The sequence below is a fragment of the Etheostoma cragini genome, chromosome 23 (assembly GCF_013103735.1).
Source record: "Etheostoma cragini isolate CJK2018 chromosome 23, CSU_Ecrag_1.0, whole genome shotgun sequence".
Lineage (NCBI taxonomy): Eukaryota > Metazoa > Chordata > Actinopteri > Perciformes > Percidae > Etheostoma > Etheostoma cragini.
In genome coordinates, this window is record NC_048429.1 from 15300108 (window position 1) to 15324611 (window position 24504).

The 24504-nt window shown below is 41.8% G+C and overlaps 1 protein-coding gene and 1 long non-coding RNA gene across 2 annotated transcripts in view; one reads left to right on the forward strand and one right to left on the reverse strand.

Annotated features, from left to right (window-relative positions):
• zgc:162331 (uncharacterized protein LOC793007 homolog) overlaps window positions 1-23303 on the forward strand; it is a 35546-nt gene extending 12243 nt beyond the window's left edge. Inside the window, exons 2-6 of the mRNA XM_034863392.1 lie at window positions 4895-5444; window positions 18969-19160; window positions 19252-19405; window positions 20439-20624; window positions 22110-23303. Coding sequence (XP_034719283.1) covers window positions 5189-5444; window positions 18969-19160; window positions 19252-19405; window positions 20439-20624; window positions 22110-22437 — 1116 coding nt within the window. The 5' untranslated portion in view covers window positions 4895-5188 and the 3' untranslated portion in view covers window positions 22438-23303. The remainder of the gene's footprint in view (window positions 1-4894; window positions 5445-18968; window positions 19161-19251; window positions 19406-20438; window positions 20625-22109) is intronic.
• On the reverse strand, window positions 7838-19990 carry LOC117938661. Its single transcript, XR_004655459.1, has 3 exons — window positions 19911-19990; window positions 13311-13316; window positions 7838-7849 (listed from the first exon to the last, which is right to left on the reverse strand). It is a non-coding gene; the product is annotated as an uncharacterized LOC117938661 (long non-coding RNA).
• Window positions 23304-24504: the final 1201 nt, after the last annotated feature.

Genomic DNA, 24504 nt, shown 5'->3' on the forward strand with positions numbered 1-24504 from the left:
CCCCCCCCCCCCCCCGGTATCTATACAATCCTGTCAGCACTTCAGCTTATGCGCCGGTGCACTTAACGAAGGTATTTCAACTTTATTGACTTGTTTTTTTCTTAACAATTCTTCCTCTTACAATCGATAACTGATGTTGTCTTTTATGTGAACTCACTTTTTTGGGGCATTTTGATGTTATAACTGTCCCGCCAACCATGAAGTGTCAGAGCACGTCACGTGATGTCTCTGAACGAATCACATTGTCAGAAATTGGCATCAGCCAATGAGTTTATGGATTTAGAGTTAAAGCCCCTCTCTTACTTGTATGATTGGTAAAGCTTTCCAGGTGCTGCAAAGAGTCCCGTTTCAAACTGCGGCCCAATCAGAGGTGCTTTCGGCTCTGTGTTACCTCTTACTGTTGACTCCATCTTTGAACTGCTGCCACAGATTACGTGAACCCTGGTGAGAAGGGCTTGTCTTGTTCTTCGTTGCCCTCTCAATAGAGGAAAGCCCCTCTGTCCTGTCTGACCCTGCACTGCCCTACTTAGCACTGATTATTGGCTTTATGCTGCTGGGACATACACACACACACACACACACACACAGTGAAAATGTACCGTGTAAACACCCTATTACACCTGCAAATATGCCTAATACACAGTGTGCGTGTATGCATGCGTGTATAAACATATCATGGAGAGAGACTGAGCCTGTGTTAAAGTGTGTCTGTGTGTGTGTGTGGGGGGGGCTGTGCTGTGTTTTTGTATTATATAACAGTATTTAATGTGCTCAAAGATGTTGCTGTAGGGATTAGGTTGATGGTGACAAAGTTGCAGATCGCCCCTGCCTCTGTGAGTGTGTGTGTTTGACAGACTGATTTCAAGTGTTAAATACTCCTTGAAATAACTACACTGTACATGTTGCTTTAATATTTGTCCAAACAAAGTGAGCGTGTGTTTCCTTCCTACTCTAAAAGAGTGCTGTCTGTCTTTTATGCAGTTTTATGTTCTGCCAGACATCAGAACTAAGTGAAATAATCACATTTTGTTCTGGACTGACTTCCCTATGCTATTACCAGCCTTTTTTCTCTATATTTTATAAATATGGTGTATTTATTTTGCATTATCTACGAACTGTAAAAAAGCTGCTCTTAATATTAAGCCAATATTTGCTGTGCATGAACACCAGAAGCAGCGGGGAGTCTGCCTTATATTTCAGAATGTACACATTAAAGCTGCACTAATCTGTATTTTCATAGTGATGATTGACTAAACAAAGCACAAGTGAACATGCAACATCCAGGAAATGCTTGCTAACATGTGAGCACATTAACTTTACATTTTAATGTTGTGGTTACAGCTTATTTTGCTGCCACTAAGTGGCCAAAAATGAGCACGTTTTGCAAAACCAACAGCCTTTTATTTGTCTTGTTGCAGTCTTACTACAAACAGTCTCTCAGTAAGTTGTTACACTGTTAGATCCAACATATTCCACTTTGTCACGCATACGCTAGGCTGACTGTTTTCTCGGAGAGACTTCTTTGTTAGATAAATAATATAAAAGCTTTGGTTTCACATTCCAGTTTGACAAAGAATGGAAAGTGACAAATATCACGTGACCATAACTCTCCAGCTGCTTTCTTAATCCTCATAATCCCCTCCAACTGTACTATTTGCTGTGCACATTAAGACACACAGTCCTGCAAATACACACTGTTTTAAGTGTGAACTTGTGATGGACATCTGTCAGAGACGAGTTGCTTTCTGTTTGACTTCCACTCTTTCAACCAGCAGAGCTTCACAGCCCTTTCTATTAAAGCATCTCAGCAGATTTACACGATGATCCAACACAACGGAAAACGCAAAGTAGAGGCAGCTAGTCCGCTCAGTGACAATTGTTGGCACTAGTTTTACATATGGCATGTTTCATAATTAATGTGGTCATGATTCATTTATGTGAGAAAATGCTGCAAGTAGCAAATTAAGGAAACTACTGTGTATATAGATATATTATTTATTGTTCAAATGACTGTTTTTCTGAGTTTCCAAGAGACGTGAGGTGAGCTGGACGCCCCTGATTTGTATAAAGCAACCTGGATGGCAGTTTTATGCAAATGAGGAGTAGGAAACTCAACGCCACGCTTCTCGAAATTTGGTGGAAGATTTTGGCTTTTAGAGGTTTTATTAAAAAAAGTCTATAAAACCAAAAACGTCATGTATTCTGTCATTTTGTTGGGACCCCCTACCCTCTCAAGGACCATTGGTTTAAACACACACAAGTGTTCCTATTGCATCCACATTAGGACCTTAAGCTCATGAACACACCGAAGTCAGAGGAGAAACCTCCTAACTGAGGTAAAGGGACTGAGGAGCACGTGAATGCACCATTTACCCTACGTGTCACTTCTTTTACGTTCCACATAAAGCTTTAGCATTAGCACAATTGTTAATGTACAAGAGTTTCACCTAGATATCACATAACAGCAGTTCTTAAGCGTCCCTGGTGGATTTATTTTTGAACTAAGACTTTCCCTGCAAAGAGTGTTAACTCATCAAAGTGTGTGCACACTTCCTGTGAATAAAGAGCATTTCCCAGCATCCATGAAACCCTGACACCTGAAACCACCACCTCCACCTTCTTTCAGAATCACACTGATAGGACGGGTGTATTTTTAAAGAAAAAAAACTTGCCTAGTGCAGCTTTAATTTGATGGCTTAAAATAAAATCTTGGATCAGTCCTTTGAAGCCTTTCCTGTGTCCACTTTGGCAAAGCCGGGGCTGTAAATAATGTAGTTGTTGGATGCAGAGCCCGTCGCGTTCCCATTTACTGGCCGAACGTTTTATAGATGGCAGTTTTCTCAGGCTAAAAGCACTGGATCTCATTTCATCTGTCTTCCCCCCCAATCTCTCGCTTGTCTTTCCTTCTCTCTGTGATTGTTTTTCTGTCGCTCTTATGTCATCGCTTACTCTGCCTGCTCCTCTCTCATTCTTCAATCGCTCTCCACCATCCCTTTTTTCTCTCCATCTTGTTCCCCCTATTTTTGGTCCCAGACGCATCAATTTTTCATGTATTAGCATGGACTTTCTGACTTGAGGGCTATCAACAAGAGCCATCTGGGTCTTAATATTACACTTGTGCATCCACCTGTGATACATACAGTCCTATAAAAGCACACACACACACACACACACACACACACACACAGACACAAAATACTCATGCACACTCAGAGACACAGGTGAATGTAGGCAGGTACTGTAGTCACGTTTTTCCCCGCATGGTTGCAAGGGAAAAACAAGAAAGAGATTAATGCCAGAAAAGCTTTTTGTGGTCATCAACATCCATCCATCTTCATCTGCTTATCTGGGGTAATCTGCTCCAGCAGGGGACCCCAAACGTCCCTTTCCCAAGCCACATTAGACAGCTCTGACTGGGGGATCCTGAGTCACTCCCAGGCCAGGGTGGAGATAGAATCTCTCCACCTAGTTCTGGGTCTTCCCCGATCATTTTCACTGATAAAGGAAAGGAAAGAGAAAGAAAATGCCAACCAATGACTGCCTCGCGCTTTGCTTTGAAAGAACCAATGAAAGCCCTCTCCTGCATGAGCTTGAGCTCAGTACGAGTCGTTGCTGCCAGAGTTATTCCAAGTCTACTGGAGAACTGAGGAGAAAACTCAAAAGTTGCCACTGCTTGCGTTTCATTTAACACCCCTGTTCTCCTTCTCAACTCATCAGCTTTAAACCTGTGGTTAATGTTGTCAATTCAGCCAAACTACTTGGCTATGTTTGGTTAAAATAAGTACTTTTGTTATGTGATGTTAAGTATGTAATGTGAGTAAGTTTACTTATGTACATAAGTTAAATAAGACTTTTGGTTTTACACTGGAAGCAAGCAGCGGCTTCCTGGATGAATGTGAAGTAGAATTTGATGCTAGGTAATTTCCGATTAAGAAACATGGGATATGCTGGTATTATTTTGGGTCTTAGGAGCATTCTTTAAACATGTATACAGTGCAATCAGAATATGTGTCTCAAACAAGGTTCCTAAGCAGTTTCTGGACAGTTTACGGCCCCTTGCCTGTATTCAGCTTTCTGTCATGTCTGTGCGTTGCTATGGTTGCTGTACACAAACCAACTAGCCAACCGTTTGCAGGGCTGCGGTAGAGATGCATGACCAAAAGAAAAGGAGAAACACTTTTTCAGAATAAGGGTAAACAATGGATTATTATGTGCATGGAATACGTAATGATAACACGCAAAGCAACTTAAGATATTGGTGTGTTATTCATACAGTATTTGATTAAAGCAGGCTGTACACATTTATAAATTGTGCTTTCTGCGCTGTTTTCAGTCTGCTTTTCGACCAGTTGTACTCTGAGTTCTAACTGTATACAGTTTAGGCAGCTCCAAGCTTACAAGCCTCTCTTACCCTGGGGGTTAAGCTGAGGGTCACGAGCTGACCCCCCAGCTTTTGATATATCGGGGCCATCCAACAGCAAATATTGATTAGTCTGAATTTTCCGGTAAAAGTCTAACTGACACTGTCTATGCAATCAATATACTGAAACTACAGAGTGAGAGGGAAACATGGTGAGAGGGGCAGAGAGGGAAAGACCAGCGACCAGGAATATCAGGACTTAAGGCTGCATGAGTTACAGCTCAGCACAGCTCAGCGAATGAGTTAGTGTTACGCAAGAGCTCAGTTAGCCCAGCAGGAGATCAGGGGGAGGGAGAGAGTGGCGGACAGAGAGAGAGAGAGGGAGAAAACGAGCTCAGGGACAGAGAGAGGAGAGGGCTGGAGAGGAAACAGCAGCATGTGAGAGCAGATTACAGCTGGATCTACCACACATATACACAGATTAACATGCACACTCCTTTACTTTCTCTCCTTCTCTGTCATCCCTTCTTGCAGCACAGCAGGATCATGAGTGGAAGCGCAGAGGGGGCTTTCCTCTCTCTGCCAAGGGAGTGAGGAGGGACTCAGAAAAGAAGACGAGGACCAAACAGAAGAAGGAAGAAGAGGTAAGGAAAAGCAGCAGAAGAAGACAGGGAAAAGAAAAACAAGGCAAGGGAAGCACCAAACTTTTCACCAAAGGGTCTTTTCCCCTCACAACGAGACTCTGGTCGAGTCGAAGCACCTGGCCATGAGGCTGTGAATCCTCCTTCCTTCCTCTTACAGAGCTCTTCTTCTTTATTACGTGACCCCATGTATCCCAAAGTTGGACCCACCGCTCAAAGCCCAGGATGGATGCTTCTATGCCCCCTGCTCTGTGCTCTGGTCCAGGCAAGGGGCGTCACTCTGAGCCCCGAGGACTTGCAGAGCACCGTTAGCGAGTCGTTGTCGGAGGACTGGACCGGCACGATAATCCAGCTGCAGCCAGGCTTGCAGACTGAAACCCAGATGCCAACGGAAGTCCAGACAGAGACTCTGCCAACTCCGAGCACCACCAGCAACTACACAGGTTAGTCTGCATGGCAAGTGGCAATCACTTCCTTTATAACTGCTACTATTGCCCACTTAGTGTGAGGTTTCATGATGATTTTGCACATTTAAGGAGTTTAGACCAAACTTGTCTTTCAAAGCACCTGATTTCTTATTCTGCAATCACAATTTGCCCAGAGCCCAGTGGACATATTTCAATAGCTTTTTTTGATGACCGTCCCACATCCAAAGATATTCAGTTTAACATCCCATAATAATAAGAAAACCAGAAGCTGAAACCAGTCATCTTGTGTTTAAAAACGACTTCCACATTACCGGGGTTGGCTCAGTGGGTCGGGCAGGCGCACATACTGTATACTAGGAGGTAATGTCTCAACGCAGAGGTCCAGGGTTGGAATCCAACCTGTGACGATTTCCGACATGTATTCCCCCTTCTCTCTCCCCTTTCTCAATAAATAAAGGCGAAAAGTCCCAAAAATAATATTTAAAAAAGAAAAAAAATTACTTTAACGATCCATTTGATTTGGATGAAAGGCACATGTTTTTCACAGTACTTTGATACATTACACAGACCAAGACATTCATTGAAAACAAATTGAAAACTCATTCAACCATAAAATGAATCATTAATTGCTACAAACATGGTCATGGTCACACACTACATGTTGCTTGGCAGTGCTCAAAATGCTGACTCCCTAGTGTATAGATTTTGTTGACCCTCTAACATCATAGAATCAGATTTTGGTGTGTTGCTATATAGTAACCAGTCTTGGTATAAGGCTTCCCATTGGCATGAAAACTCGCGGCATAAATAGGGATTTAAGAACCTTGAATGAGTAATTATAACATGTAATAACATAATAAGTCCTTAAAAGTTCTTCAGACTGTGTCAGTCTGTTTCCCCCTTGATATGTGTTTCTCCTTGTCTTAACCCTAAGCCGACCTTAAACCTAATCCTGATACTTAAACTAAACTCAGCCCTAAATAAAACCCTGAGGGGTGCACTGGTACCTCACCTGGTTGAGCGTGTATGTACACATTTCCTGAGGCTTAGTCCTTACAGCAGCGGCCTGGGTTCAAGTGGCTCTTTGCTGCATGTCATCAACCCCCCCTCTTCCCCCCACTGCCCCTTTCCTGTCTTCAGCAATCCTTTCTATTAAAAGGCCAACCCCCCCAAAATAAATTCTTAAAAATAAGTAAAGCCCTAAGATTGACCACAGAAAGCACGTTATACAGGAACACAAAAACAGGCTTCTTTGGTGAAGAAGTTTTTATTTTTGGTTTTAGACAAATACCTGTCGTTGAAAGTAACTGAACGGTCTTGAATGTCCGTGTTTGCGTGGACTTTTACTTGAGCCCAGAACCAAGAGGAGACTTAGAGGAGGAGACGCTCCAAATACCTCCACTCTATTTTAGAGTTTTCCCAAAACAAGAAAACCCCTCTCCTCAAAACTCAGAGAGAAAGTCGGATATGTTCAAGTAAACGTGTGTACTGTAATGTGTGTGTGTGAGTGCACATTTACTTACTCTTTTGTGCTTCGGAGTAATAGTGTATCCGTGAGCAATCAAGATGCATGAATGTGTGTGTTCTGTTGAATATCTATGTGTGAGAAGAGTTTCCAGGCTTCACATGCACCAAAGACCAAAGTTGAGTAGTTGTATGTATGTGTGCAATTTTGTCTGACTCGTGTAATGATTGTTATCCTGGGAATACAGGAGTGAGTGCAAGCTAATATGCACTTTTTTGTAAATGTGCTGTATTTATATAATGTTATATACTCACACAGCGCAGCATCAGGGGCAACTCGGGGTTCAGTGTCTTGCCCAAGTTGACATGGAACTGCAGGGCCAGGGATTGAAACACCAACCTTCCAATTGGCAGGCAACCGCTTTACCACTATGCCAAAGCTGGCACTTTGTGTGTGCGCGTGCATGTGTCAGGTGAGGCATTTAAAGACAGTTCGTTATGTCCAGGCTGGAGCTGCTCAGCCTGAAGAGTCAGCTGCAGTGCCGCTCGCATGACTTACCCTCAACTGGAGCATGAGCTGCCTTTCTCTTCTCCTCTGCTCCCTCTGTCCATTTCCCCACTCTGTCTTTCCTTTTCCCCACTCAATGTGTTGCGCTCTCTCTCTCTCTCTCTCTCTCTCCCCCCCCACTGCTTATTTTCTCCAACCTCTGTCTCATCTGTTTCTCTTTTTCCACTAATTGCCTTTTCTCCGTCTGTCACTTTGTTTCTCTCGTTGTTTTTCCTCTTAGAGTAGTTTTCTCAAGAACTTCCTGTCACTTTTTTTTTATTTTCTTCCATTGCCTCTTTCCCCGTTTCTTTCCACCATTGCTTCTCATGTCCCTCGCCCGTCCCCTTCGCAATCACATTTTATATCCTCACTTGTATGCATAGCCTACAGCTGATGACAAAATGCAAACCTCACATGCCTGATACACACATAAAACACACACACACAAAGCACACAACACACACGAAATGGACGTTCAACCCAAATGGCACCAATCTTCTTAAAGGTTTACAGAATAAACACAGTTGCTCATTTCATAACACCAGCTCTATGTCTGACAGAGCAGGAATAAGCAGTTTATACTTTAATAAAACACAACCACACACACACACACACAATCAGCTGGATTGCAACATTGCACCACATGCCTGAATTATGCCAGACCAGAGCTTTAACGTGAGAGTTTCTAAATCTAGGTGTGATTAATATCAGTGTTCATGTAACCAAAGTGTGTGTGTGTGTGTGTGTGTGTGTGTGTGTTTGTGTGTGTGTGTGTGTGTGTGAGAGAGAGATGACACATAAAAGCAGTGTCTCTCACTTTCCCACCCAAGTTTTAAGCCTATCCTTCAGGTCTGGAGCATAGCAGCAATACCGTCTTAGACAGTTGAGCCATTTTAGGTTCAGCCTGTTGAGAATAAACCAGCCTCAGCTGTCATGTATACAACAAAAATAAATTCAGTTAAATATAGAAGGTGTTTGTATATGCAGAGCTTTCGGACACAGATGAAACCAAAATGAAGACCAATCTGGAAGAGTTTGTGTTATAGCAAAACTATTAGTAGATAACACAGGCTCATCAGACTCAAGTACACCTTTATCAGCACCACCCGTCATGCTCCAAATGGGCTCATTGGAACAGATTTTACTAGATGTAATGTAACGTTAACTATATGAAGTGGATGCTGTTTGATAGACTTTTGAACTCTCAGTGTTTAGGTTGGTTTGGTTATGTTTCATTATGTTTCATTAAGTGCAGAAGCTAGACCCTTCAAACACGTCGGCTAACTATGTTCATTTAACCATAACCATTATTGTACCTTATAGCTGTTGTCATTATTTATCCGTTAGCTAGCTATATATTTAATTAAACCCTTCATCCGCTGCATTTAGCAGTCACAATCACGTTTAAAGTAACTACATAACATTTATCTGCTACTGTTCCTTTTAGCCAATCACTGCATTTTAACCATTTACCCACTACTTGTAGCTGCTTCATAATTGCTTAAGCTAACTATTGTTACCATGTATCCTCTAGTTTTAGATGTTTCACAATCAACTATTAGTTAGCGAGTCATTTTTTGAATTTTTTGCATACATGTGGTGTCCAGGTGTTACAGAAAACTTAATGTGAACATAAATATGAATCATTGTAATTTCTATTCGTATAAATTAGTTGAGCTACTTCACAATCTTCCCATGTTTACCCCCTGGTAATACCACAAGTACCCTTCGATTTTAGGTTTCACCAGTGTTGCAAACTTGGCAACTTTTCCGACTTAAACCAAATTTAGACGGTGACTTACGAAAACTTTTGTGACTTTAGACCATCAGTGGAAAAGCCAGATATATTATATAAAGCCAGATATATTATATTGTGATTAATTTCCATGCATGCTACCCTGAGTAATCACAGTCTACGGCTCTTCTGCAAACAGCAGATGTCTTTCTCCCTCTCCTAGGGTTGCCAGGTCTGGATGACAAGACCAGCCCAATGGGCAATCAAAACCAGCCCAAAACCATCCCAACGGCCAATAAAACCTACCCAACACCCAAAATATTACCCTGCCAAAAGATATAATACTAACCCTTACACTGCTTTTAAAGTCCAATAGCATTACTATAATGGCTAAATGTTTATTAATATCTACAAAGAAACACCATACATGTTTAGTGTGCCAGCATTAAAAGCTGTTTTCTATAAAGTTGTTTCACCTAGGTCCAAGTTAGTCCATTAGATATAATTACATATTTTGATCTCCGATAGATATACAGTAGGCTACAGTACACACAGAGTACAGAGAGTACTTATGCAGTCAATGTATGTATGCAGGATATATTGCAGTACTAGTTAAAAACCATCCCATAAACTATACACAAAGATTGGAGTCTACAGCCTTGTAATAGCGGCCCAGTATGGCTGTACTCAGGGGCGTTGGACTGAGTACCCAGAGCCCTTACGTGAGGAGATGAAAGATGTTAGAATGACTAGCTGTGGATGCGGAGAGGGGCCCATAGAAAATGCCTTTCTACAGGGCCCAGAATTTGTGCCACGCCTCTGGCTGTACCTCAAGAACAGCTTTAAGTCAATGCTAACGTCTGCATGCGGACATGCTCACAATGACATGCTAACCTGCTAGAGTGTAGTAGATATGTTTGCCATCTTAATTAACCTTGTTAGCTTGTTAACATGTACTAAATGGCACAAAACACAGCTTAGGCTGATGGAAATGTCATTAGTTCTGCAGGAATTGGTGATAAACGATAGTTTGACCTCATGGTGGTGCTAGACAGAAAGTCAGAGGATCACCATAGTTGTTAGTTGTGTTCTACTTACAATATTTTGTTCACTTTCAGTCAAAGTCAGGTTTTACATTAGACTACCTGTTTTGCAGACTGAGCCGGCGACTACAGTGAGAAGATGCAGCAGTGTAGGTGGCAGGGCAAGTTGGTGTTGGCAGCCTGCCAATGACCAGCAGTTATTTCAGCCTGATACAAAAAGGCCGTAAGCCTTTACATTGACATGGTAACACAGCCCATTGACCTTAGTGTGTGAAAGGTAATCTCAGTGTTAATCCCTAAATGAGGCCGATATCAATTACTTAGCGGGCAGTCTTCCTCTCAATCTGGCCAAGCAGGAGTTTACAGTGAATCCTAACTGTGTGCAGTGTTTCCAAGGATGTTTTCCAGCAGCGGTGCTGAAGGGAATTTCATTTTCTGCCACCAGAGGATATTTAGCATGTTCGTTGACACAAAAAGGGCTTTATATACATATTTGAACCAGTGGTTAAATTAGGGCCTTTCAGACCAAAGGCGGCAATGACACTCAAACCCATTGTATGCTCAGCAGCGTTTTGCTGCATCGAGCGGGGCCAGTCAGCACAACCTTGTTTTTGTGGTTCAAAGTGGCTAAATATATTAAAAGAATACAACTTCCTGGGCAAAACCAAATACTAATGTTAAATTCTAGATACAGCATCTACTTCACAATGAGAATAAGTTGCTTGTGCTTTCCTATGAGTCTCTTTGGATGTGATCATTAGCCAAAAGCCTAAAATGTGAAATGTTGCAATGCCAATAATCTGATTAACTAAGAGGCTAAACCAATTACCCATTCCTATTCCAGGCTATTTCTTGTGCAAAAAATCCTGTTAATGACACGTCAACACCCAGGAATAAAGATGCAAACACTCACTGGTTACAGGTAGAGCCCGGTTTATTTTAAAGCCAAGTACTACAGTTTTTTAGCAGGACTGCATTGGAAGCCATTGTAGAAACCTGTATTCACTCATGTGTCTTACATTAGAGCTGATAACTTAAACATATGCATTGTCTGGATTTCTGCATTGACATGCATGATCCATAAGGGGAGTTTTTTTTTTTTTTTGGACACGTAGTCTACTGTGCATAAAGGGCGCACATACACACGCAGTGCCAAGGGTATTACGGTAAGTGACACACACTAATGTCACTCCTAAGCCCTATAGGCTTGGCGTTCTACAGACAAGAAGTTCCTTCTATCTCTTGCCTATGAAATGAAATTGAGTCACTGCCAGCCACCATATTGTATTAACAAATACAATATGGTGGCTGGCAGTGACTCAATTTCATTATTAGCTTGCCAGACTACCGCTTGCTGAACAAAGTCACCAAGGGAGAGTCGGAAACAGCTTTCTTCCTACCCTGATGGTTGAAGTTAGATGGGAACAGCTAAGGGGCGGGCTCAATGAAACATCTAAAATGTGTCTAAAAACCTGCCTACCAGCATGGGGTGCCCAGTAACCGCTAACCAGTAGAAACTCCAGGAAGTTACTGGTCCCGGCCAAGAAGTAGTCCGGAATTACCCCCCATAAGATGGACATAACATTTGGGTTTTTACTAAAACTGCTGCTGCGGTTCATGCTGGGCTTGGACAAAAAAACTACACAGGTTCCTGTAGGGTTAGGATGTTTTTTTTCAGGCCTGTTATAGTAAAACGCCAATGTTTTGTTTTGAACTCACTATAAGTGAGTTTTAGATTTGCCGACAAAGTTCCCAGTTACAGCTAAGCTAACCAACCGCTGGTTCCACCAACATATTTAGCGTAGAGATGACAGTGGTATTAATCTTCTCATTTTACTCCCGGTAAAAAGCAAATAACTGTATTTTCCGAAATATTTGTTGCTTTAAAATATTCACGTAAAGGTCCTCAACTTTGAAATTTTAACTCAAGTGAAACATAAATGGTAGAAATAGTAAAAAAAAAGTCAAATAAGTAGAGAAAAGAGAATCTCACACCAGAGCTCATCTCAATGAACTAATCGGGAACTACTTTTTAACAATAAAATATCCAAAATCAGATGCTCTTGCACTGTCATTTCCAATATTCTTGTGTGATAGAGGTATTGTCATTTCTCTTTTAGGTTTAACCATTTCCCACAACCTGACATGTGTACTTTTGATTTCATATCCTACATTCCCAGAATGCCAGAATGAGTTGGAGGTGACTTATTCCATTTGAAACAAAGTGACAACCACTGTGGAGGAACACGCACAAGGAGAAAGTGGAATTTAAGATCTCTTGTCTCTCAGTCATGTAACTTTGATGAAGGCTACATCTTAAATGTGTTTTTCTATGCCAATAACTACATTTTTTGGCACCCACTGAACTCTAGGCTCAGCCAAGTCTGTTCCCTCTGAATAGCTGAAGGTTTTGAGACCGGTGTATCTCCCTACTGCCATGTCAGTAATGTATGTAGTTCAAAATCAGTTCACTGCGCCTGCTCTGTTCAAGTGGAGAGATTATCCTCAATCAAATCCAGCCCAAGCTGCCGGTTGAAGGAGAACTTCCATTAACTCAGATCCCTCAGAGTTTGCCTATACAAATGTCCTTAAACACTTTGTTTCACTTTAGTAGCATTTGGGACTCACTGGACACAAGCACTAATGCATGGCTGAGGCAAACATGCACGTCTTTAAGTGTTTGCACAGGAACACAGATAGCACGCAGGCAGAGCGAGAGCCAAGGGGATTAGGTAATCAGTAGTGATACCGCGCATCAGTGCGGCGCCACAGAAATAGATACAACATACACTGATGGCGTGGACAGAGAGAGGCATGATGTTTGTTTGAGGTCAGATCACATACAGCTGGAGCAAAGGGACCAAAAAAAAAAAACACTCAAGAAGAAGAATCAGACAGGAAGTCGAGGTTGAACGAGATGAAGCTAGTCAGCCATCAGCCAAGAATGCCATCTTTTATTAACTTCAACTCAGACTTTTATCGTCTGATAAAGTCTGACTCAGATTAAATGTATTTTTAAGCATTGTTTTTCTAACTGACTAAGCATGGAGGAATGAGAGTCTGTCTTTTGTCTTTTTTCGCTACTGTCTAACTTGGAACTGCAGGGTTTCTTCTCTACTTCCACTCTCTATTTGTGTTGTCTGTTGAGTGTCTTTTACAAGATGAGTTTTTACCAGGTGTGGGAAGTGTAGGATCCATTGTGATACATACAGTGGAACTTGACCATAGACTGTAAAATCAGTGGATGTCGCCCATTGGTTTGAGGACTACCATTTTGAAGCCTTGAGATTGGCAATTTGGACATTGCCAACTTGGGTATTTGAAACTGAATGTTACGGATTTTGGAAAAGAAGTGGAGTGGGGGAGGATGACACAACCACACCAGTGTTGTTTATGGTTGCAGTGGCATTGTGCTAAGCCAAATGCTTAGGGGAAAGTGACTGATTTTTAAACTTTCAAAATTTCCCTTAAGTTACCAGCTAATGCTAGCAGTGGCTAGCTTGCTTGGTTGGCAGAACACTCACTGAGACATTTTTGGGCAACCAAAATGTTCCAATCAACTTTGAAGTGAAAACCCACAGCAAGAGGGTCAAAGTTTAAGACGAAAACACGGACAACACCCAAAAACAAGTTCAGGTCTATTTTAATGTACACTGTGTCATTGTTAGTATTGCTAAGACTCTGTTTTGATTGACAGGCCGCTCTGTAGCCACGCCCCTAAAACATCCCCTACTTTATCGTCATTTGACCCATAAGGCTATAAGTCATGCAACCTCAGCCTCTTTTTTGAACTTGGAATTGTTTGATTATGGCAAGGCGTGAATAATGGACTAATCAATTCAAAGGATATGGTTTTAAATTTGGGGTTCATGAAGCGGAAAAGTACATAGAGTGAATAAAGGTCTTTGAGAGTGTGTGAGTGTGTTAGCCTAGTAGCATGATACTGTACAGAACATGTCTTCATGCATGCATGCCATGGGTGCATCTAGCGAGCGTGTGTTTGTTCTGTTCACTCATTCTGTGCATGGGAATGTGTATGTGTGTTTGAATCTTTAATGCAGAGACCCTAATCTTTATTTAATCACAAACTATTCCAAGTGCTTCCCTGACAAAGACAAGTGGGAAGGGTTTTGGAGAAGAATACAGCGGCAAGGATGTTTGGTTGTTGGTGTCGGGTTGCCAGGTTTGGGGCTTTAGGAGTGTATTAGGCTCTGCTGGCTGCTGAGTGCTTTGATTGGCATCCCACAGTTTCCACGATGACAGAGAAGCTTTCTGAATGGGACCGAATCAACAGGAAAGAGCAAACAGAGCGCAGAGTCCACACACACGCACACGCAGCCTCACTTTTTGTGGAATAAAACACACACACACACACACACACACACACACACACACACACACAGTGTTTCACAACTGATTTTAGACAACTACACAACTGACAATCCCTAACCCTACTCAATAACACACAGATTCTTTTCAGAAGTAATACCAGTTTTTATTAAATCTGGGTTCCACTGGGAGGTGTGTGGGGGGGGGGGGGGGGGGGGGGGGGGGGGGGGGGGCGGAGGGTCACTGGCGTCATTGTTCCACCTCTCAGTTTACTATAGCTTGTGGACTCATGGGGAGGTGGGTGTTACTTCAGTGTCTAAAAATTGGAAGGGATGGCAACAAAAAAAACACTAGAAACTTAAAACACACACTGTCACGTAGTATTCTCAATATTTTATGTGCCTTTATAGAGGTAAAAATCTTTTCCTTTGGCATGCATGCGTGCGTTTAGAAAGTGCATTCCTGTAAGTTTCCAGAACACATAGGCCTGCTGTGCAGTACATATATCAGCTAATTGGCCAATGGTGTTTTAACAGTTCGTTAACCAGCTGACAAGCTAATATATTGTAATATAAATATTAAATTTAAAAAGCTGCTAAGATAATTATCATCCAACTCTGCAATTGACCCTCAGCCATAACGTGTTTTTGCATCTTCTAGCTGTTGTCGTGTGCTGCAGCAAGCAACTTTACTGTTCTGGTTCATGATCACAAGTCGTCAATTTGTAGCTGTAACACGCAGGTGTTTTCACTACCTGCAAACAGCAAAGAGACAAAGTTATTGGCTATCTGGTGAACGTATAGTGCATTTAGCAGCTAAGAGCCAGATGTTGTTATCATGAGTTTGGTGGAGACCAAAACGGAGGTAAAATCCTCGTGAGTGTTGAACTTCGGGTTGTCAGAAATACAATGAATAGTAATGTTGCTCAGCGTCGGCTGGATGTTCAAATATACAACTCCTTGCTAGCATGTTTGCCATAACAACTTAAAAAAATTAAACATGACAATGTGTTCTCCAAAAGCATCAACTAATAACCTACTGCTTTAAATTTTAAGTTCCACTATGTTCAATTAAATTGCATTTTACATGTCTGCTCTAAAAATTACTTGTCCCATTTTCTTCTTTGAGAAAATAATTAGGAACCAGAATCTAAGTCATGAAGACTCAATAATAATGACATTGAAAGTTAATTTACATAATTATCTAATAATCAATATCCCCATGTACACAAATAGATAACTGTGTTGCTCTACACCATGAAGGAGGTCTAATGATAGATCAGTATATGAAAGCTCCTTCTACTAAAAATGATGTTGATTAAAAACCAGATGAATCTCAGATAATTAAAACCACATCATTTTCATTATGTACCACATCGCTTTCATTCAAATGCAAATGTTACTCCTTATTATTCTTTCCCCAAGAGATTTACATCTCTCAAACACAAATAACAGGATTATGTGATTTTCAAACAGCAACAATTTTGTTGAAAACAAAGAGAGGTGTCTGACATTGGCCAATGACACATTCATAGTTCTGTATTCAATCCTAATTAAAAGTCCAATTTAGCTGTTCCCCTTTCTCTTGCACACTGCATGCTGTTTTATCAGTTTGTATAAATCTAGGTGTGAGCAGATGTGGTATTACATAAGTAGGTGATGTCATTGTAAAACATGCTCAAACAACTCAAATAAACCAATTGATATGTTTTGAATGGAATCTCGCAGAGATAAGCTACAACAAAATCTCTCTTTAGTATTTAGAAACTGAAAGCTTGTTTGAAACAGAAGAGCTTTTAGTTTCCCTTGTAAAGTCATCTTGTCCTTGTTTCCCTGTACTGTACGCATTACGTACATGTCTGGTGTGTGTATGTGTGTGTGTAGATGCTGTCATTACACAGGATCCTCTTCCTTTCTGTCTCTACCGCCGCAGAAATCCTCCCATCTGTTGTTCCTAATCAGTAGAGAACAGCTTGCATGTTCACAGGGTCTTATTGTGGGATGACATCACACAGCAAAGCAAACTGCAGCATCACATTCCCTTCTGGCAATGACTTATTTAAACATCACCACACTTTCTATCTCTGTTAATATCTTTTAAGCAAGAGCTTTTAGGCTGCACTAATCATCATTTTTATATTAACAATAATAATGACAATGGGGAAAAAATGTGTAATGTAAAAGTTGTGTCTTTCAATGATCAATTAGTACCACCCAACCCTGCATTTCTATGCACATTGTAATAACGTTCAGCTCATGGTTTCTGTTTTGGTTCTTACCGCTCTCATCACCCCAGCAACAGCTGGCAGCTGTTTTCAGCCATAGTTCGCCACCTGCCCAGCAACAAATAGTGCACAGATAAAGTAAGCAATCAGCTGGTAAATATAGTGTGGCAACTAGCGACTAAAGAGAATTTTACCTCAGGAGTTGGTGGAGACCAAACCAGAGCTAAAAGGAGAGACAACAGTTTAATCTACCAGTTAGCTCCGCTGGTAGTTAAGCGTACGGGGCTCTGCATACTTCACCCAGTGTGTTGTTTTGATTGGTCATAGTGTTATCCAATTGCGTGCAGTGAGATTTTCAAATGCACGCTTGGTGCCACCCCTCGACCTGAGTGACTTTCAGTACTCAATGCCAGACAATTAATCTTTCGGGTTTGGGTCTGGATTTCCAGGCTAAAATTTCTCTGTAATTCAAGTCAAATATACTGTCATTTTAGATACCAATCTAATCATCAGGTATTTATTACCCTTGTGATTTTATGGACAAGTATTTTTTTTTAATGTGACTTAATGTCTAACACACTGGCCATAAAGTATGAGTCAGTAAAATGAGCTTTAAAAGCCAGAAAGCCCAGCAGCTGGCCAAGTAATTGCTGAGTCACTAGCATTGATCAATGCCTCTGTCATCTCACTGCACATATCAAATGGTCATTTTGTGGTATTGTGCAGAAATAAATCATGCTTATTCTCCATTTGAGTAAGAGCTTTGAGAAATATATGGCCTGTTTGTGACATATTTACAAGAGATTTCCTGACATCCTCAAAAATCCCTGCAGCACAATCTAATAATATCTGCTGTATCACGAGACCTCTCAGAGGTATTTGCGTATTGTAGCATTAGGAATATAAAAATAGTACTCTCTCTCTCTCTCTGTCTCTCTCTCTCCAGTGGAACTGCCAATGGCAAGATCCCCGGCAGAGATAACAGACACATTTTGGACAGAGCTGTGTGTTTGATAAGAGAGTGGAGACATAAGATAAACTAAAAGGAGGGATAGAAGTACCAGGAAGCAGACAGAGACAAAGGAAAAGTTGCAGTTGGATCGAGGTATTGGGATAGCTTTGAAGTTAAAAAAAAAAAAGTCCAAAAGTGTTATAATATATATATATATGTATGTATGTATGTATGTATGTATGTATATATATATATATATATATATATATATATATATATAAAAATAGCATAAGTGTCTCAGACCATAATCCAGCAATTGTCAATCATACAAAGTTCAGGATGTGAGTAAAATTAAATGAAGCAAGTTATTTTGACTAGGAAAAGTGTTTTTTTTCTATTTATAGAGTGATAAAAATGGACTACATTAATATAGCACTTTTCAAGTCTTAACGACAACTTGAAGCACTTTACACACACACCGATCAATCATTTAATCGATCAATTTTCAAAAAAGTGAATAAAAGAGGCACTTGGGTAGCTCACCCAAGAGCGGGTCGAGTCCGACCTGCGGCCATTTGCTGCATGCCTTCACCTCTCTCCCTCCTTCCTGTCTACAGTTGTCCAGTCCAAAATGCCCCAAAAAATTACTTAGAAAAATTGAATAAAAAAGGTAGCATCTTAAGTTCCTAAGTTAAGGAGGACAACACACTGTTATTTCACAATTTACAGGATTTTGTCTAGATATGATACCTTTTCTTAACTTTTTGTAAAAGGCCTACTGGATTTTGGGTTTAGCAGTCCAACAAGAAATTCCATTGTTAAAGCGCAACCTAAGTTTTAAACTCAATTTTATTGGTCTCATGAAATGTAATTTAATGCAACTATTCACCACCATTCCTTCACTGGTCGAGGCTGGCATACAAAGTGTCACATGCCTATCAGATTCACGCACAACCATTCATGAAGTTTAGTGTCTTGCCTAAGGAAACTTTGACATGTAGACTGCAGGGGCCAGGGATCAAACTACCGACTGGTAGACGACGGCTCTACATCCTGAGCCACATCCGCCCACAGCCTGAACCGCCAGGATGTGACCGAAATTAAATGAAGCAAGTTTTTTTGACTAAGGAAAGATACATTTTCTATTTCTGGAGTAAAAAAAAAAAAAAAGGACTACATTTATGTAGCACTTTCGTAGTCTTAACAACCACTCAAAGCACTTCACACACTTCTGTTTTGTCTCAGGTCTTTCCTGTATCCCGGTCCTGCCGCCACATCGGGGTTCCTTTTACGTCGAGAGTGGCACAGGCGTGTCGATCGGCAGCGTGTTGGCCTTCTGGTGTAGGGAGGGATACCAGCTGGTCGGCAGCGATAAGGTCTACTGCAATGTCAGGAACGGCAAAGCGCAGTGGAGCAACAACCTGCCTGTCTGCGAAGGTAAGCCGGTTCCTTTGGCCAATAACTGAACACAGACTGCCATTTCATGGGGATTTGCTGATAGGATACATTTTACCCCCCCACCCCACAGCAATCCCCAGGCCTGAGGACCGGGGTCTGAGAGTGGCTGTGTTGGCTTCAGTGGTGAGTGGCGTTGTCATCCTCGCCATGTCCCTGTCCTTCCTCCTCTGCTGCCTGCAGGAACGATCCAGTCGGGGCCGAGCCAAGAAGGAGCGACAGAGCAGGTAGGACTAGAGAGAGGGGTGCCAAAGCTTGTCGATATCAACAATGTTTCATTTCCAGGATTGTTCAGTTGCCGCCGGAAAATCTGCCTGATGTCTTTGTGTTGTAATTCCAAACTCGATTGATGAGGACTATGGTTAACTGCTCCTCAGATCTCTGCAGTGTAAATATGTTGCAAGACTATAACTACCTTTGTACATACACATTCCACCAAAATAAGTTCCTTCCAGAGGCTATTTTGCAGAGGCACCGAGGCTCCGTCTGGCACATAGCGCCGCCCAAGACGATTGTGATTGGTTTAAAGAAATGCAGATAAACCAGAGGACGTTTTTCTCCCATCCAGGAATGCTGTGTGGACTAGCCAGACCCTCCTCTGCAGCGCTGGGAAGGAAGGTCTGGCTAACCCGCAATACAGACTGGATAAACAGTTGTACAATTCTAGGATAAAGCCTGACGTCCAAGTCCCTACACCTTCCGTTCTCTAAATGTTGTCGTTTTCAAAGACACCTAGCAAGCTACACGTAGAAAATGCCAAGTTTTGAAGAAAATTTGGATCGTGCAACAAGGCAGTCCTGATTGGTTCTTTCAGGGATATGCAAAGAATGTGTTAACATCATTTTTACTAACAGGGATGTTTTGGGACCGATTGGTGGGATTGTTGTGGACAAAATACACAGGTAGGAACATATTAGGTTTTATCATTATCCAGCTAATTTAAATAGCTCACAGAGATTGGTTCCTATTTATACTGAGGGCACTACTTGGCTCTTACATTGGATGTGGCTTTTTTTTTTTTGTGGAGTGCAAAAGTTCCACTAAAACAAGTTACTTTCTGAGACTATTTAGCAGAGCTGCCGTCGCTGCGTGGTTGTGATTGGTAAAAGTAAACAACCCAGAGCGTTTTTTTCTCCTGTCCCAGAATGTCTAGTGCTGTATCCAGACCTTACTCCGCAGCGCTGTGGAGACAGAACTGGCAATGCGAGAATAGCTGGTACAACGAGGACTTCTAACCTGATAAAGTTGTCTCCTCCTCAGACGCAGAGACAAACGCTCGACCCGTCGCAGCGAGTGTTGGCTGGAGAGAGAAGACGGTGAATGGGAAGCTTTTCCTCCTCCCAGAATCTTCCATCTCTCCCAGAGGATGAACCCCCATCTGGCACCAGACAGCCCCCTGTACCTGACTGGAGGGCTGAGTGGATATGAGAACAGAGGTTACCAGAGGTAAGCTGGCAGCACACTTGCATCACACAGAAGCAAATACACCACCAAGGTGTGTGCTTTGATTTTAAGAAATGCAGTTAAACTAGAAGTAATTTAGAAAGCACAAAGCTATCCAGCCTACTGTTATCCTCAACACATTTGACATTAATTCCCAAAAATCTGACCGTGACCAATATCAAATGCTCAAATCCCTTCAGATCCCATCATGAATTTACCTTGAGAAGTATTTGAGTATATCTCAACAGTCATCAGGGCAAATGTTTGACACAAGCTGATCCAGCATCTTATAATAAGGGTAAATAGAGCACACCTGTGCTAAAGTCCTGCAAGTACACATGGGAAATGCAGTCCAACACATTTCTAATTAACCAGGGGCACGTTCAGCCCCGAAAACACATGGCAACGCAATTATTTGAACTGAAACGATGGTGTGTTGAAAACTCTTGCTGTCCCTCACTGGCTTTGTATTACCGTGAGTTTACATACACGCCACTGCTGATTGGATAACATCTTTGACACAACCACAAAATGCGAGAAAACTAACTTAAAAGATCATTGCACACTGTTTCACAACATTCCAAGGAAACCTGTCATTCAACCCAATCTGGATAACAAAAAGATTGATGATAAGATTGATAATAAGTAAGAAAAATAGAGAAATCCCTCTGTGCCATGGAGCTCCAATCAATCAATCAACATTTATTTATTTAGCGCTTTACAGCAACCAGCAGGTATCCAAAGTGCTGGACAAGAATAATACAACATGTCCTACAATAAAAAGAATAAGAATAAATCAGTATAAAATAAAATACTACAGGGCCAAGATATATAAGGCCTTGAAAACAAATGTTAAAATCTTAAAATCAAGGGGTGCTTTCAATAGGATTGAGACGTCTTGAGTGGCGGTGAGTGAAAAAATGTCATCTAAACGGTTTGCCAGATTGGATGTCTACACTGGAAAATGTGGAGAGTACCTGAGCTGTCTGGAGGGCTCCTAAGAAGCTTTGTGCGGGGGGTGAGACGTTGTATGATGGGCTTATGGTGTTGTCATTTATACATACAGTATGTGTATTTGGTTTATGGTTAATTGTCTGTTTTGTCACTATTACGTTGCTGTCATCTTTCATGATCTTTGTCTGAGTGGGTGGTGATGAGTTGCGAGTTGTATTTTTTGAGTTTTGTTTAAGAAAAAAATTGAAAAAAACTGTGAATTACAAAAAATGTATGTCTTAAAGTAACACGATGTAGCTTTTCCCTCTTCCCTCTACAGGTTGTGTCATTGGAACTACAGCCACGCCAGCTGGAGTTCCAATGAGACAACCTGTAGAGGGACCAAAGCGAGACGAGTTACATGGTGGTGCTTTAAAATCCCTTCTAAAATGCACCGGGAGCCAATGGAGGGTGTAGAGAAGGGGGGTAATGTATGCATGTGTTCATTGATGTCACACTGTTGCTGATGTGACTCTCTTTCTGTCTTTCACACAGGAGTCAGGAGAGTTTGCTGAAGGCCTCCCTGCCCGGACTCTACCGCTCTGAGTCTCAGCTTTACCCGCACGTGGTCCTGCAGAGGGTCCCGACTCCAACGGCCCCCTCCGCCCCTCTCGCTCCATCCGCCCCCCTCTACTTCCACCTCCCCTCTTCCTCTGCCTCCACCCCCGCCCACACAGCTGCCCACGCTCAGCCTCACATCATGGCGCAGTATCCCACCCCGACGTACCCGCCCCACCCCAACACGGCTGTGCCCGCCTACCACCCAACACCAGCGCCTATCTACCCTAATCCCAACCCAGCACCACAGCGGCCATGGCAGTAGATGTCGTCCATACTTTCGAGGCGCTGTGCCATCCCTGCTGAATAAGTTGAAGGGACTGCGTCACAGACAGGTGTTGGAGACACACTGAGTTTTGCTCAGCTCTGTTTTCTCCCACCAAAAGGCTGCAGATGCAAAGTTCCAATGGAAGAAAAAGTGTCCAACTGGAGATGCAGCCAGTGTAGAAGCTCCTTCTTTTACTGCATGCCTGCTGAACGTCTGCTTTGGACTAAACAGGAACTGTACACATTTTCTCGTTCATAATTCTTCCTGAACTGCTGCTGCTGCTGCTACGCTCTGCAAGAGGAGAGGAATAACTTTAGCTTTCTTTAAACCCGTCAGAAATTAAAAGAAAGCTTCAAGTAGCCGGTCGACAAGGGAACATAGGAAGTTTTACTTTAAAGTGTGCTAATTCGGTTCACTGGTTGTTTGAAGGATCTGTAGCATCATCAAGGTGTCTGTCATGGCTGCCACTGTTAAGCAGCTCAAATCTCTCAGCAGTGTTAGTTTTAGTTGTTTTTTGAATTGCTTATTGTAAAGGAAAGGATCCCTATCAGCCACATAATATAACATAATCTAATCTAGACAGATGTACATTTTTTTTTCTTTAAAGCTAATCACCTCACACGAATTTCTGAAATCTAATGTGTGATGTAACCAAAGGTTTTAGGTCACTTTCCAGCGGTCATTAATTAGTCCTGGTATTTCCCTGCTGTTGCTGGAGCCAACGCTGCGCTGTATTTATGGATTCAAGATACAGCGATTGTTTGAAATTCATCTTTTCTTTCTCACCAGAAGCGTTGATACTGCCCATTAACTGTATACTGCCGCAACTCCATCGTCACGGTTAATTTTGACCAAAGCTTGTTTTGTGGTCCTTCAGTGCCCCTGATGGATGTAACAGAACAGGAGCGGAGCCCGACGTAAACGCTCAGGGCTCAGCCCAAACTTTGGGGGGTGGGGTCCGGAGGAAGGCTTATTTAATGGCGGCTCTATGCAGTATATTTTAAGCCATTTAAAAATAGAATGACAAAGAACTGTGTAAATAAATCCTGATAGTTGCCCAGGAAAAGAATCATTCTAGAGCCAATTCCCTATTTTTTATGTAAATGTCTAAACTAATGTTGAGTGTAACTACTGCCAATTAAAGAGAGGCAACAAAGTCTGATGTTTCTATTTCTAAGTTACATAACATAGACAGGGAAAGAATTTGACGTAAACAGCATTACTAATCTTATAACATATTGTTAGTAGGGTTCACAGTACTATGGCGTCACAGTATCCCAGTACCATGGACCTTCCATTGTGTCCTGAATAAAGTCGTTTATTTTGTTATAAAATAACTTTTGCTCTGTTGATTTGCCGGTCTAGTCAGAGTGAGTGAGGGAGAAATGACGCAAAGTCAAAGCTATTTTAAAACCTTAAAAGATTCCAGGCTTTTGGTGAAAAGAAATCCGGACCCCAATGCCACAACCTTGCTCCTCCCCTGATGTAGACTATATATGCCTAACACACAATACTGGATATCTGAGATGGGTTGAATTATAATTGCAAATAATTTAAGTTAAATTAAGTAAAATCTGGTCTGAGCCCTACATACTGTAGATTCAGATCAGGGATGGGCAACACTGATTATATACAGGGCCACAAAAATGAGGGCCCGATTGTGACTGTGCACTTCCACCAGTAGGACACTGTAAACCTTATCATTCAGTTAGCCGAGTATAGCTACTAAATTAATGAAAACAACAATTTGATATTTGGAAATTGATTTTCGCACCGCACTGAGTGAGAACACGGCCACATGCGGCCCGGGGGCCACCGGTTGCCCATCCCTGGTTCAGACGATAAGTTTAAAATCATGCAAAAGTGATTTTTAATTTCAGAAAGAGCTCTTGTTGTGTTGTAACTAATTTTCACTGTGTAAGACATAGCAAACAGAAAGAGGGTGGACACACTCTGAGACAACTGTTTTGTCCTCAATGGACTGTACACTGCACAGAAATGCACTTAGGTATATGTCATGTTTGAATAGCAAGATGGAGAAACTTCTGAACCATGAATAATGAT